This window comes from Macrotis lagotis, chromosome 7, assembly GCF_037893015.1.
Source record: "Macrotis lagotis isolate mMagLag1 chromosome 7, bilby.v1.9.chrom.fasta, whole genome shotgun sequence".
Taxonomy (NCBI): Eukaryota; Metazoa; Chordata; class Mammalia; order Peramelemorphia; family Peramelidae; genus Macrotis; species Macrotis lagotis.
Window position 1 is genome coordinate 105,007,058 of NC_133664.1, and position 15,860 is coordinate 105,022,917.

The window sequence follows — 15,860 nt, forward strand, 5'->3', positions numbered from 1 at the left end:
TAGAATTACAATGATGGGTGAAACCAGGATGCCCATTATCACCATTACTATTCAATATAGTATTAGAAATGCTAGCTATAACAATAAGAGAAGAAAAAGAATTTGAAAGAGTCAGAATTGGCAATGAGGAAGCAAAACTTTCATTCTTTTCAGATAATATGATGGTATACTTAGAGAACCTGAGAAAATCATCTAAAAAACTCCTTGTAACAATTAACAAATTCAGCAAAGTAGCAGGATATAATATAAACCCACATAAATCATCAGCATTTCTAAATATGAACAACAAAGTCCAAGAGCAAAAAAATAGAGAAATTCCATTTAAAATAACTAAATACAATATTTAATACTTGGGGATCTACCTACCAAGACAAACTCAGAAACTGTATGAACACAATTATATAGCACTTCTCACCCAAATAAAGTCAGATCTCAATAACTGGAAAAATGTCAAATGCTCATGGTTAAGTTGAACTATATAATAAAATGACAATTCTACTCATATTAAATTGCTTATTCAGTGCTATACCAATCGAAATACCAAATAACTACTTTATTGAGCTAGGGGGAAAAAAAGTAACAAAATTCATTTGGAGCAAAAAAAAAAGAGCAAAAATAGCAAGGGATCTGATGAAAAAAATGTAAATGAAGGTGGCCTAACTCTACCAGATCTAAAACTATACTATAAAGCAGCAGTCATCAAAATTGCCTGGTACTGATTAAGAAATAGAATAATGGACCAGTGGATAGAATAGGCTCAAAATAAACCACAGTAAATGACTACAGAAACCTAGTATTTGAAAAATCCAAGGATATCAACTTCTGGGATAAGAACTTATTAATTGACAAATTTGTTGGGAAAACTGGAAAATAGTATGGCAAATACTAGGCATAGATCCACATCTTACACCCTATACAAAAAAAAGTCAAAATGGCTTCAGGATTTAGACATGAAGAGAGACATCATAGATAAATTAACAGACCAGGAAATACTTTACCCATCAGATCTATGAAAAAAGGAATAAATTTATGACCAAACAAGAATTAGAGCACATTATAAACTGCAAAATGAATAATTTTGACTATATTAATTTTAAAAGTTTCTGCAATAATAAAATCAATGCTGCCAAAATTAGAAGGAAAGTAGAAAGTTTGGAAACAATCTTCACAACTAGGAGTTCTGATGAATGTCTCATTTCTAAAATATATGGCAAATTACATCAAATTTATAAGGTTGCAAGTCATTCCCCAATTGATAAATGCTCAAAGGATAAGAACAGTTTTCAAATGAAGAAATTAAAGCTACAAATAATCATATGGAAAAATGTTCCAAATCATTATTGATTAGAGAAATGCAAATTAAGCCAATTGTAAGATATCACCTCACACCTATCAGATTGGTTAAGATGAGAAAAAGGGGAAAATGATCAATGTTGGAGAGGTTATGGGAGGATTGGGACATTCATGCATTGCCTTTGGGGTACTGAACATGTTCAATCTTTCTGGAGAGCAATATGGAACTATGCCCAAAGAACAATAAAACTGTTTATTCCCTTAGACCCAGCAATTCCAATTCGAGTTCTATATCCAGAAGAAATTATTTAAAAATGGAAAAGTCTTACATTTCCAAAATATTCATAGCAACTCTTTTGTAGTGGCAAAGACTTGGAAATTGAGAGGATGTCCATTTATTGGGGAATGGCTAAACAAGTTATTGCACATAGACACAATAGAATATTATTATTCTATAAGAAATCATAAATGATCAGACTCTAGAAAATCATGGAATGACTTGTGGGATCTGATGCTGAATGAAGGGAGTAGAATCAAGAAAACAATGTACATATTTTTTTTTGCAAGGCAGTGGGGTTAAGTGGCTTGCCCAAGGTCACATAGCTAGGTAATTATTAAGTGTCTGAGAATGAATTTGAACTCAGGTCTTCCTGACTCCAGGGTCGGTGATCTATACACTGTGCCACCTAGCTGCCCCCAATGTATACATCCACAACATTGTGAGATGAACAACCTTGATGGAAGCAGCTCCTTTCAGCAGTTTAGAGAGCTTGGACAATGATATTAGACCAGCTATGGACAATGTTATCCCCATCCAGAGGAAGAAAAGTAAAACAAAACAAAACACACACACACACACACACACACACCACAAAACTTCTTTTCAGGATCTAATGAGCTCCAAAGTTTGGGGAGAGCAATTTGGAACTACACCCAAAGGGCAACAAAAAGGTGCATACCCTTTGATCCAGCAATACCACTACTGGGTCTATACCCTGAAGAGATGTTGGAAAAGGGTAAAAATATCATTTGTACAAAAATATTCATAGCAGCCTTGTTTGTGGTGGCAAAGAATTGGAAATCAAGTAAATGTCCTTCAACTGGGGAATGGTTTTGGTAAACTGTGGTCTATGTATGTCATGGAATGGTATTCCATTAGAAACCAGGAAGGATGGGAATTCAGGGAAGCCTGGAGGGATTTTCATGAACTGATGCTGAGTGAGATGAGCAGAACCAGATAAACATTGTACACCCTAACAGCAATATGGGGGTGATGATCAAACTTGATGGACTCACTCATTCCATCAGTGCAACAATCAGGGACAATTTGGGGCTGTTTACAATGGAGAATACCATCTGTTTAGAAAAAAACTGATATCTTATTTTCTGATCTTGCTATCTCTTATACTTTATGTTTCTTCCTTAAGGATATGATTTTTCTCACATCACATTCAATTTGGATCAATGTATACCATATAAACAATGTAAAGGCTGGCAGATTGCTTTCTATGGGGGGGTAGGGGAGAGAAGTAAGATTAGGGGAAAAATTGTAAAGCTGAAAATAAAATCCTTATAATTAAAAAAAATGTATGTACAATAATAACCTAACTGCTGCTGAGGGGAGGGGGAGGGAAAGGGAGAGGGGAAGGAAAATTTGTAACTTTAAAATATACATGTGCATATGAAAGAAAATAAATAAATAAATATAAGCAACAGAATTACAGTGAATTTTCTTCATAGTATCTTGGAAGAAGATGGGTGTGATGTACTTTTCATATATTTCAGTAGAGAGAAGACTGACCTTAGAATCAGATCTTTTCCAGGTTCAAATTCTTCTAACATTAGGTGGGTGACCTGTTTCTAAGACAAGTCAGGCAGATTGGTAATGCAGTGGAGAGCGGACTGGGCCTGGAATCAGAAAGACTCATCTTCCTGAGACCAAATTGGCCTCAGACATTTACTATCTGTTTAACCTAATCAAGGTACTTAATTTCTGCCTGCCTTGGTTTTCTCATTTGTGAAGCAGGATTGCTGTGATAATAAAATGATAAATTTGGAAAATAGCTTGACAGCCTTAAAAAATATATAAATGCCAGCTACTAGTAAGGTATTTATCTGTATTGGTGGAGGGAGTTTCCACACTTGGAGCTCCTTATACTAATTACATCTTGGATTAAGCTAAATATATATATATATATATATATATATATATGTATATGCAGACGTATATGTTTGTATATATATATATATATATATATATATATAATTTTTCAGATCTATCAGTAGAGGTAGAAATGAAAAAAACATATTTGCTGGGTTATGGGGAGAAACTATATGGAAAGAAATCTAAAGGAAAATTAGCATGTATTCTTTGTAATACTGAGACATTATCAATGTTGAGCAAAACAAATGTACTGTCCATGTGGATAAAAACTATTTTTATATAACATTATAAGGTATGTACTCTCCTAAGCTTATTCTCTCTGTTTGTGTATCTCTCTGTGTGTCTCTTGTTCTGTCTCTCTCTGTTTCTCTCTCTCCCTTTCCTTCTCCTTCTCCTTCTCCTTTTCCCTTTTATGCTGTATCCACAGTCCCTGTCCTCCCCTTCTCCTTGTCTCTTTTATTCACTCCATTCTTTTTCCTTTCCTTTCTTTTCCTTGGATTAGCTGTCCTTATTTTGCCCAGCCTGAAAATCCATTAGTCTGATTCTAATATAGTTTAGCGTGGAATCTTTTATTTGCTTCATTTTTCTGACCTGAGACAATTCTATCTTCTTATCCACTGACACTTAGAACCCAGGAACTAAGAAATCCACCTCCCTCAGTCATCCTAACAGTAGAGAATACAGAAATAGGCCTCTATACCTAACTATGAAGGTATTTTAAAAGTACAACATTGTAGAAATCCAAAATATTATAAGAAATAAAAACTCTTGGTATCAATCAATTTTATTATAAGGTACAGGTGCAAGAGTAGGTATTATGAGGGAAAGCAAACAAAGCAAAATATGTTATGAATAAGCTATACAGGCAGAGAAGTCGGTCAGATGCTCATTTCACAGATCACACTGGCCTCAGATATTCTTTCTCAAGGAATTTTTCCTTGGGTGACCAGTCAGGGAGTGGGAAAGCAGGATTCCAATTCATTTATTTACCAAAAATGTTTTTATATCATAATTTGTCTTGCGCATCGAAGGTACAACACTTATGTAAGAGTCACAGATATACTTATCTTCAATAATAGTCACCACGCAGGCTACAGGTGTAGAAACTGGGGAAAATGAGGTAGAAATGATGCTTTAAAACCTTTAGAAACATACATCACTCAAGACCCAACTTACTATATTTTTAGAGATATCATTTATCCATTCATACAAACATATTTTGGAACACTTTGTTTATCTCTGCCTACCTCCATTTAGCCATTCCAAAACCCAGTTACCCCAAAATATCTTAACTCTTCAGGTTTCTGTAATTCTACCCACCCACACTCTTTTCAAACCTCATGTGTCAATTTTGTAATCAATCCCCAAAGAGATCCTATTCTTTAGATTCATTCCTCTTGTCATTCTTTTCACTCCTTTCTTACTCATTAACCAATGCTCATTTTGTTTCTTTGTGATATCTACTGCCTTTGGCTCTCCCTTTTTGAGTAGCCCTCTTCCCTAGATTCCCTTTGTCCCGCCCCCTCAAATATATTTTATGAATCTTCTCTTACTTTGACTGCAGAGGTTAAAGTAAAAGTTCCTTGGAGGGTCCTCTGGGGATATACAGGCTTGCACATCGAAAGGTTTAGGATAACATTTGGTGTCTCTGAGAGTCACAAGAGAGATGTTTACCTAGGAAGGAAAAGGTGAGAAGAACAAATATATCTGACACTAGGCAGTCTAGTCTTCCATAGAGGGAGGGAAGGGGCTGAACAGGAAGGAATCATAATGGAGTCATAGAAGGAGAGGAATTTCACTGCTCCCCATAGGGAGAATTTGACTTCTCTCCAATGAAATCCCTTTTCCCCCCCCTCCTGGGACCCAAATTCCCCCTAGAATCAGATTCCCAAGATTTAAGGAAAGGAAAAGGATTAAACTGTTATAAAGAACCTCCTATGATCAGGACATGGTGCTAAGCATTTTGTCAAATAATATCTCATTTGATCCTCATGAGAACCCTGACGAGTAGGTGCCATTATGGTACCCATATTTCAGTTGAAGAAGTTGAGACAATCAGAAGAAAAATGACGTGGTCAGGGCACAAAATTTGTAAGTTTCTGAAGTCAGATTTGAATTTGTATCTTCTTGAGTGCTCTACTGGGTGACCTACCTGTCTCTGTTTTATCTTTCTGTCTCTAGAAAAGAACTTTGAGAGGATAGAGATAGGTGGGAAATTTTTAAAATTTTATTTTGTCATCAACTACAATTCTTCCCTGAAACACCTTCCCCACTCATTAAGAAGGCAATAAATACAAACTTAATATCAATATAAAGTCATGAAAGACAAGTTTATGTATTCGTCATAATCAAGGGATAAAAACAAGAGAAAATATAATTGTTTCTGCATTCTAAGTTTAACAACTCTCTATCTGGAGCTGAATAGTATTTTTTAATATGAGTCTTTTGGGACTGTGTTGTATCATCTTGTTGATGAAAGTTACTATGTTTCTCAAAGTTGTTTTAGATGAGAATTTAAGTTATTCAGTCTAAATATCTCCTTGTACAAATAAGAAAAATGAAAACTCCAGAGCTTACAGGACTTACTGAGATTCTTGTCTCTATGTCTCTCGTCTCTCTCTCTCTCTCTCTCTCTCTCTCTCTCTCTCTCTCTCACACACAAACATGCAAACATATACATCCACACACAAACATGCATACACACACATCCACAGATATAGTAATCGTCAAAACCAAACTTTGAATCTATGTCCATGTCTTTTGATTTTAAATCTAGTGATCTTCAATCATTTGCCTGAATCCCAACAATACTAAAAATAATCTCTGGAAGTCTACTGTGAAATTGCCATGTTATCTGAGGAGGTCATTAGACTGTCTTTCACTAGGTGGCATAATGGATAGAGTTTTGGGCCTGAAGTTAGGAATAGTCATTTTCTTAAATTAAAATTTGGCTTCAGACACTTTCTGAAGTGGACAAATCACTCAATTCTGTTTGTCTCAAATTCCTTGTGTTTAAAATGAGTTTGAGAAGGGAATGGCAAACCGTTCTTTGCCAAGAAAATCCCAAATGGGATCCTGAAAAGTCAAATATGATTTAAACAACTGAACAAAAACAGAGAGAAAAATTCCTCAGATGAAAGCATACAGAAAGGAAGTAATTATCTTTGAGAAATGGGTAGTATATCACAGAGGTATCTTTTAAGCTATCAAGATCATGGGAAACATCACACACAAGACAAAATTTCCATATAAAAATGTGGACCAATTTAGTTTTCACTGATACAGCTTTAGGCAGCATTGTGTTTACTTTTTATTATCTAATGACAAGGAAGGAGGAAAGAACCCAAAGTCCTTCAACTCAAAATGTATTTTGTATCTTTTCTGCCCCTTAAATCATATCCCTCTACCTTTCATATCATCTGACATGTGACAATGTATGAAGGCTTTTTTTTTAAGAGTACCACCTCCATTAAGTCACTCAATCTTTCTTGCATGGATGTCTGAATTCTTCATTCCTACTCCTCTGAATTCTGAGATTTTCCTCTCCCTTCTCTTTTTTTCTCCCTACACATCTTAATTCTTTCTTTTCATTATCCTCTTTCTTACATTTTTTCTTCCTTTCCTTCAGTCTTCTTTCATCCCCCTTATTGAAGCTGCATGAAATCTGTCCCATACTCACCGCCACATATTCTCTCAATTCAGTTGAAACTGAACATTTAACTTCCGTTGTTTCATTTGCTTTAGCTGGTGTTATTGAAGAGAGTGTCACAATGAGCGGTTTCCGGCTATTTATGGAGAAATAAAGGAAACAAATCAACTCTATCTTCCTAATCACTCCATCTTTCTAACCTCTGATAACCTATGACTTTAGAAAGTCAAGGGATAGATCATTTGATAGAAAAGAGGGTGAAAGTTCAAAGACTAAATACCGTAATCTCAAGGATATGAATCTCTTTTCTCTGTGGGACTCCCACACCTGTAATCCCTAATCTCAGGCCTCATAAGGAAACTGAGGTCCAGAGAGAAGGTCTTGAAGAAAATAATAGATGGTTACTGTCCAGATAGCAAATATCATGGCCAAGGTGTAATTACTTGCTTTCATCTACAGCCCTAAACCTAGACTCATGGTATCCTAGGAAAGATCAAATTAACTATGGTGCCTTAGAATTATAGAGCTGGATGAAATACTAAATCACCTTCTTCCCAGACTCATTTTTTACAGGTGAGGCAATGGAAACTCAGTAGAGATACCTTTTTGGCCCCTACATATTCCTTTAATACCCATTTTTCTGATATAAAGAGATTTACAATTTGTGTATTTGTAGAGTGGTTTTATTTTTTTCTTCCTGTGTCAGCTTGATGTTCTAAGGCAAACTTTTAACATTTTTGAAAGGCTTTGTTGCATTGGGCAACTATATTGATGTCACCTCTATAGTTAGAAATTGAGAGGAAATGGGAAACTCACTTCATTTCATCCATACTCAGATGGGCAACCCAATTTAGGTCTCCAATCTGTAGCATGTGTCTCATGCAAAAAAATGACCAAGTGCTTGGATTCAACTACCCAAGATCCAAACTTCACCTAAGCTGGGCCAAAAACTTCAACTGAGCTTTGATATGGAAATTCACAAAAGCAGATAGTGATCTGTAGCAGAGCCTTCTGTTGACCTAGATTTTCTGAGACTTGAGTCCATAGGATTGTAAAAACTAATTAAAAAATAAAACTACCCAGAGACTCTGAAATTGTATTATTTGTTCTCTTGCATGTGGGAAAAATCAAAATATAATGTAAGAGCTCAGACTTTTAGCTTCCTTCCAATCATGACAGGGAAACAATTTTTAATCTTCACATTCTATAACTGGTCCTCCCCGCTCTGTTGGACCTCCTACCTATCTCACCCCCAACCCTTATCTGTTAGTAATTATTATCTTTCTTTCTTATTCTATTCCATACTAATTTCTTCCACCTCCCTCTCCTCTTCTACTTTCCACAAACTCATCTCATCAAAAAGAAAAACTGGTTCTCACTAGAAGCAGCTAATTGTCAACAGAATGCTAAGGTAAAGGTTTGAAAGATTTCAGTTCAAATCCAACCTCAGAAACTGATTACCCATGGGATCGGAGAAAGTCACTTAAGTCTGTTTGCATCAGGTTCCTCAACTGTAAAATTGGAATAATAATAGTACTTACCTCCCAAGGTTGCTGTGAGGATTAAATAAGATAATATTTACAAAATATCTGACATTTTGGTCCCATGGTAGGCACTTTGTATCACTGTTTCCTTCTTTCTCAAGGAACTCTACTTTTATGTTTTCAATAACCATTCTCTATGATTCTATTGGCCAATAGATAATTGCTGACTAAGGGTCAAGACTCCTGGGTCCTATGCAGATATCTAACCTTATTCTTCAGCCCCACTCAGTGTGGTCCTGCATCCTGATCTGTATTCCTATAGTGAAAGAGCAGTAATTTAAGGAGCTGATCCACTGTGGGAACTGTCCTCAGTCTAGGGGCCTATGATGTTTCTCAGGTCATCATGTAAATAAAAAGAAAACACACCAAGGATTGTATGAGAGTGCCTTCTTTTCTTCCAATTCAGACTCCAAATAAACTCAATCCAGATGCCAACTTGAGTAGGTAGAACAATGAGTTTCTCTCTTTCTATCACCCTTCTGCCCCTCCTTTCCTGGAGACAGTAAAGGAATGAGAAACTTGACAGTGGTCAGGCAGGATAAAATGAAGGCTCAGGATAGAAATAAGAAATTTTTGAGAAGAAAAAAGAGACCACTTCAGACATTATTGAAGGAACTGCTGCTTCTGTGAAGGCCTATGAGGCCATCAGAGCCTAGGCAAAGAGTTTCTGGGGTTTGGGCAAAAAATAATCTATCTCTGAGGACAATAGATTCTCAGCAGGAATGTATAGAATCTGGATATTGGAAGATGGGTCCCCAGGGAGTGAGATGAACTCCAGTAGGAGAGGATGTGAAATCCCCAGTTTGGGAGATTTTTTTCCTAGCAGAAAAGGAAACATGACTGCAAAAACAAATGGCTTACTCAATATCATCTTGACCAGTGACTAGTTGTAGGCAGAGCTCCAGGAACAAGACAATAAGGCTGCATCTTATGAGTGCCTGAAGAAGAGGCATCTTGTAGTGAAAAAAAGGGCAATCCAAGCTAATTGGGATTTTAGCTCAGGGCCACTACTTATATTCAAAGGAGAAAGGTAGAAGAGTGGTTGGAAAGGATAGATAACCAATCAGTCTTAGCTTTCTATACTGACTCCTCCTGTTCTGCCCGTGTTGCCATTAGGTTTGTTTTTCTGAAGAAAATAAAGTCAACATAAAGTATAGTTGGAGTGCTACCCTCCTGGGTAAGGATTAGCATTGTCTTCCCTTGTTGCTTAGTATACCTGAGTCCTCAGGCAACAAAAGACCTTGAGAAACAGGAAAAATGCTCACTTTCTTCACATAAACAGGACTTTTCTCCTTTTGTCAATCATGAGACAGTGGAAATAGAATAGCAGAAAAAATCACTGGGCTGGGAGCTGGGAGATCTGGATTTTTGTTCATACTCTGCCATTTCCTAATTGTGTGACATTGAACTCTCTGGATCTCAGTTTCTTTACCTGTAAAATGAATAAGTACCAGTTGGAGTAGTGGATAGAGCACAGTCCCTGGAGTCAGGAGAACCTGAGTTCAAATCCAACTCTCAGACATTTAAGAATTACCTAGCTGAGTGATCTTGGGCAAATCACTCAACCCTCCTGCCTTCCAAAAACTTTTGAAAAATGAATAATTTGGAAAAGATAAATTGTGAGATTTCTTTCATTTCTGATATTCTACAATTTTCTACCTAGGGAGAGAATTTTCCACCTTCTTTAAGTCAATGCATTCTTTAGTTTCACACAAGGAAGCTTACAAAATGCCATTTATTAGGACATTTTCTCTGTTTCCATAATGGGTTAACCTATAGGAATATATGTTGTCATAACGTATACTATCCCCTTCCTACCCTGTTCTTGAGCTATGAGGGAGCTGGTTCCAGTGCACACTCTCTCTTCCATATGTGTCTAGTTCTGTGTTTTGGGTTTCTATGTGGTTTGGATTTCTATTTTTCCTCATTAGAACTTCCAGTTCCCCAGTGGAGGCTAGGTGGTGTAGTGGATAAAGCACCGGCCTTGGAGTCAGGAGTACCTGGGTTCAAATCCGGTATCAGACACTTAATAATTACCTAGCTGTGTGGCCTTGGGCAAGCCACTTAACCCCGTTTGCCTTGCAAAAACCTAAAAAACAAAACAAAACAAGAACTTCCAGTTCCTGGGCAATGCCAGACTTGGAGGAAATCTTGACCTTGGCAATTATCCTCATGGAAATGCTTGAACTTCTAGACATCATGATGTATTCTTAATAGCTTAAAATCTGCTAACTTTACCCATTCTCAAACTCTCATTTGAGTGTTCCAAGAAGTGTGTTCTCTTCTTGTTTGGCAGATAGTGGGAGCACAGAATTGTAGCCCCTGATTACCCATACAAAGACCTGAGAAAGGGAACCAATATTTCTGCGTTTGGACTGGATTTCTTTACTTTGGCAGATACATGATCTCATTCATGTGTATACTCTAAAAGATCAAAGTTAATTGATATTTTCTTATTCTATGCAAATGCTAGCCTTACCATAATCATTGTGTGCTTATTTCCCACAAATTCTTTATTGAATGTTCACTTCAAACCCCTTTTACCAATTTTTTGTGTGAATACCAGGGCTTCATATTCTCCATTTAAAATTCCTCAATCTCATAGTTTGAGTGGATGATCTCCTTTTCTGATCTTAGGTTTTTTTGCCTCTTTTTGCATTTGTCATTAGATAACAGACTGTATCTTATTGATGGTCATGCTGTAAATAGCATGTTTTTTCCATTTATATCATTTAAAAGATACAGGTTGCTTATTATGATATTTCATGATTTATGGCCATATGGTTTCACCCAAAGACTATAACTTTAAAAAAAAGGATCCTTTTTGTTTGTTGTTTCAGGTGGCAGCTTGCAACTATGAAAAGTGCTATACAGTTTACCAAATGGAATCTATTTTGCTAGCTTCCTTCTATTCAATCTCTGGCTAAGCTAACCTTTTATCTGTGGTTGCTGTCTAATATATGTACACAGATAGATCAAGACAACTAGATATTCATTCAACTTTTATCATTGCCTATAGGGGTGGCTAGGTGGCATAGTGGATAGAACATTGACATTGGAATGGGGAGAATGGGAGTTCAAATACAGTCTTATATATGTAACATATACTAGCTGTTGTGAACTTGGACAAGTCACTTAACCTTAATTGTCTCACCATCAGGGCCATCTCCAGTCATCCTGATTCATATCTGACCACAAGATCCAAATGGCTCTGGAGCAGAAAGTGAGACTGGTACTAGCACAGCATCCTCTCACCCAAATCCAATTCATGTGCTTGTCATGGCATCATTTCTCTATTGTCATGATCTTTGAGAATGAAGGGCAAAAATATCATCATCATTGCCTATGCAAAAGATGTTTTCATCCACATATTTTTTCTCCACATAGAAATTATTGTGCCAAAATATTTTGAGTTGAAGTCCCTTGGGTCTTTAATTCCCTTCTATTTTTCTATAGAAACTTTCCTCTTAAATTATTCCTACCCCACTCACCTCTCCCATTTCTTATTCCTGTTCTCTTTGCTTGCTGCCTTCTTCATTGGTACTTCTAAAACATTCCCATAGCTTTCATATCCTTAAATAATGTTCAATGAATTTGACTTCTTCCCACAAAAATGCCCATATATCTCTCTTTCCAGACACCTGAAAAAATAATCACTATTCATTTCTCCAAGTTCCTAACCTCCCTGCTCATATTTCAGTCTTGTAATCTCACTTTCCAGCCTTAGAATTTGATGGAATATTTTTCTCTAATATAAAATAAAAAGATCTTTTAATTATAAAAGCCAAAAGAATTTCCTGAAATCTCATCTTTCTTGACTTTTAAGTTACTTTTGACAGTCTCTCATGGATAACTTCTCTTCTCCCTGCTTTCATTGCAGAACTTTTCCCTTGTTCTACTCCTTCTTCATCATTAAATTTTTCCTTTCTGTTACCACACTGTAGCATGTTAAAGTTTCTTAACTAGGTGGCACAGGGGATAGAATGCTGAGCCCAGAGTCAGGAAGATCCAGTTTCAAATCCTATCTCAAATACTTGTTGGTTAACTGTTAAACTACTCCTTTTTTGGTATTCTTTGCTAAGTAATCATCTATTTTCTGGTCCTTAATCATGGATGTACTAAAGCATCTGTCCTCTTTTTCCTTGTATTGATGTCCTTTGTTGGTAATCTTGTCAGTTCACTATTATGAAATCTGTATGTGCATCCCTCAATTTTCTCTTGAATTACACTGAGATGTCTCAAAGGTATTGCAAATTCTAGCAATTGAAACAGTTTGTTTTATCTTCCTCTTCATATCCCCCTCTTCTTGTAAATTTCTCTATTCTCATAAGCTCTAATGCTTGCCCCTTTCAATCTTTTTTTAACCTTCCTATATCCTCCATCCAATCAGTTAATGTCTTGTTGAATTTAACTCCATCTATCCCTTTCCCTCAATAATTTACTATAACAGTTCAGATCTTCATTGTTCTTTCCTAGAGTGGTGAGAGGATTATTTAATTAACTCCCCTTTTTCTAGTCTCTCCTTTTCTCTTTATGTTCTGCATATTTGTCAAAGTAATGTTCTTAATGCAGTTGTTTTTTTTTTTAAATGAAAGTATTTTAATCACACAACACAAGGAGCAGGTTGATTACAATAACATCCAATACAGCAACTAATACATTAAAGACAATGGGTTAGTAATACTATAATCAAAGTAGAAGAAAAAGGTAAAGATAACATCACCACTTCGGGGGAGCACCAACTCTGAATGGTCCATGGCTGGGGGGATCCCAAGTTCTTTTCCAGCTTTTCTGTTAAGTCCCAGTTTGGGAAAGAAATGAAGAAAGAAAGAAAGAGAGAGAGAGAGGAGAGAGAGAGAGAAAGAAAAATCCCAGGCAGAATCAATTCTCCATGGGTGAGATTCCCACCAATGCTTGGAGCCTCATAGTATTTATCAGTGGAGAACAGAGAAGGCTAGATGCTAATTTAGTTGGGAGGGACTCCTGAGTTCCTTTAACAGAAATATGGGAAAAGTCTACAAGTCTAGCAGTTTGAAGACTTCAAGGAAATGCCATAGGGGACTGGAAGATTTTATTTTGAATAAGGTCGATACTGTGAGAATATCCAGTTCTCCCCAGTACTACCTGTGTATTCCAAGGAGTGGCTGGCTCCTGGAGTCTTTGAAATGCGGCCAAATCACCTATGGAATGTCCGGAGTGGGGGGAGGGAGGTAAATTTGTGAGGAAGGCACATCCTCATACAGGCTGGAGAGAACTTACTTATAAGAAAACTTCATTTTCTTATTCATTTGGCCTTAAGGTCACAAGAAATGTATGAGGATGGTACTATAGGAGTAAACTTATTACAAATTTGTTTATAAAAATTACAAATTCATAATAGTAACAATAAAATCATTAACAACATTATAGGAATAGCTAAACTGTTAAAATATTTAGTAGTAATTGCTGATTTAAACAGGAAATCATACCAATGGTGATTAGTATCAGAAGTTACTAAATGAGAGGCCTCAACTAAATGTCCTGCAACTATGTGAGTCTGTATTGGATGTTCATTCAAAGCGCGCTGATCAGACTCTAACAGCTTCTTTAGGACATAAGATTGATTAAGAATAGCAATCAAAGGTTGTAAAGATAAAGAAGTATGGGGAAGAGGTAACAATTTGGGTACCCAAGTCAAATTCTTAACAACATCTGTATCAGGGGAAAAGTAAAAATCATCACCCTGCCAGTGTAAGAAAGAGATGTTAGTAAAACATTCAGAAAAGGGAGGTTTCTGAGAGACAGAAGCTAAATCAGTACTATTATTAGAGGTTAAACAAATGTGTTGAGAAGATATTTCATATAACATTGAAAAGTTATAAAGAGGATAGACAGTTAAGTCACAAAGGTTAGAGGAGTGTGAGAGAAGGCAGGGCTACAACCACCTATTCATCATCTCACACAGGATACCTTTGTTAGTGCAAGTACAGTCCTGTAAAGTATAAGTTACATTGTCTTGATCTATATAGTTACTATTTATACGTGGTAAAGCAAAATAATCATGTAACACAAAAGGAATCACATGGAATTGACACATCATTTTCCATATATGAACTTGATAATATACTACAGTCCCACTACACCAAAGGGAGGTACACTGAAGTTCATTCAGGCTTGATCTGTTTCCAATAATGTGCCATATAGGGTAATGCTACATCACAAATATTGGTATCTCCTTCTTGTAATAATCTTTGAGCATTCTCTTTTTTGTATTAAAGTGTACATGTTTTGCAAAGAACATTTGGTCCAATTAAACAGGGCACTTATATTAGCATCAATCTGTATATGAGTTAGAATGCTATCATTAAAAACTTGTAAGAATTGGTCTTGGTATTTTAAAGTATTTTGGTGTGGCAGGATCATCGTGGGCAACCAATTAGCATTAATTGTCAAAGCTTGAGATACATCTTGTCCAGCACTACGCAGTCTGCTGGCCAAGGTCTCAAGATCTATAGAATTTACTATACCCAAACCTGTTCCTGCCCCACCAAGTAGGGTGTCATACCAGGTTCTTTTAAATCTAGTACAAGGCAATAAAGGTGGAAAGGACACATTATAATGAAGTACAATTTTGTGCTGAGCAATAGAGGTATTAATACATGATTTTGGGACATGAACAACAGATGGAGGATGATCGGTGGGTGGTGTTTTGGGCAATAATCATGAATAATGTATTGGAGCATTGCGATTGGTTATTACAGAAGCATTGGCACAAAACAAATATTGATTATTAAGGGGAATAGTTATACTAAGGGTGGAGTTATTTATATTCCATGTAGTACAATTTTCAGTTAATCTTTGTCTTATTACTTTATCCCGTAATGTTGGGAGTGTAAAGTGGAGAGGAGTAATACAACATGAGATATTAACCAATGAAGAGATAAGAATAGTTATAGGAGAGGGTCCTGTTAGGAGGGGAGACATAGATAATGGGGCTCTATAAAATTTAGCATCAGTAGTAGACCAATTAGCAATAGTCCAATTAGCAATATTACATTTGCTGTATGCAGGACAGATGAAATCTCCTTGTTGTCTAGATTTAGTGGCATATTTCCATGTCAACTGGATCTGGATTCCTGAATTTGCTAGCTGAGCTCCCGGAGTCCAAGTCTGTGCTTCAGTATAAAGCCAGAAGCCTATGAGACACTGTAAGATGCAAGAGAGCCAAGAT

At 36.4% G+C, this 15,860-nt stretch overlaps 1 protein-coding gene across 1 annotated transcript; it reads right to left on the minus strand.

Annotated features, from left to right (window-relative positions):
• Positions 1 to 4,223: 4,223 nt before the first annotated feature.
• Positions 4,224 to 9,643, minus strand: LOC141492827 (prolactin-inducible protein homolog). The gene is made up of 4 exons (XM_074193512.1): positions 9,512 to 9,643; positions 7,137 to 7,242; positions 5,011 to 5,131; positions 4,224 to 4,563 (listed from the first exon to the last, which is right to left on the minus strand). Exons 1-4 carry the CDS (start codon positions 9,601 to 9,603, stop codon positions 4,436 to 4,438), a joined length of 447 nt encoding a protein of 148 aa, XP_074049613.1. The 5' UTR covers positions 9,604 to 9,643; the 3' UTR covers positions 4,224 to 4,435.
• Between the last annotated feature and the right edge of the window lie 6,217 nt (positions 9,644 to 15,860).

Coding starts and splice junctions, on each gene's coding strand:
- LOC141492827 (XM_074193512.1), bottom strand. CDS start 9,603: ATGCCTCTTCTTCAGGCACTCATAAGATGCAGCCTTATTGTCTTGTTC. Junction 5,132..7,136: donor AATTGAGAGAATATGTGGCG/GTGAGTATGGGA, acceptor TTTCCTTCCTAG/GTAAACATCTCTCTTGTGAC. Junction 4,564..5,010: donor CTTTAACCTCTGCAGTCAAA/GTAAGAGAAGAT, acceptor CATTTTCCCCAG/TTTCTACACCTGTAGCCTGC.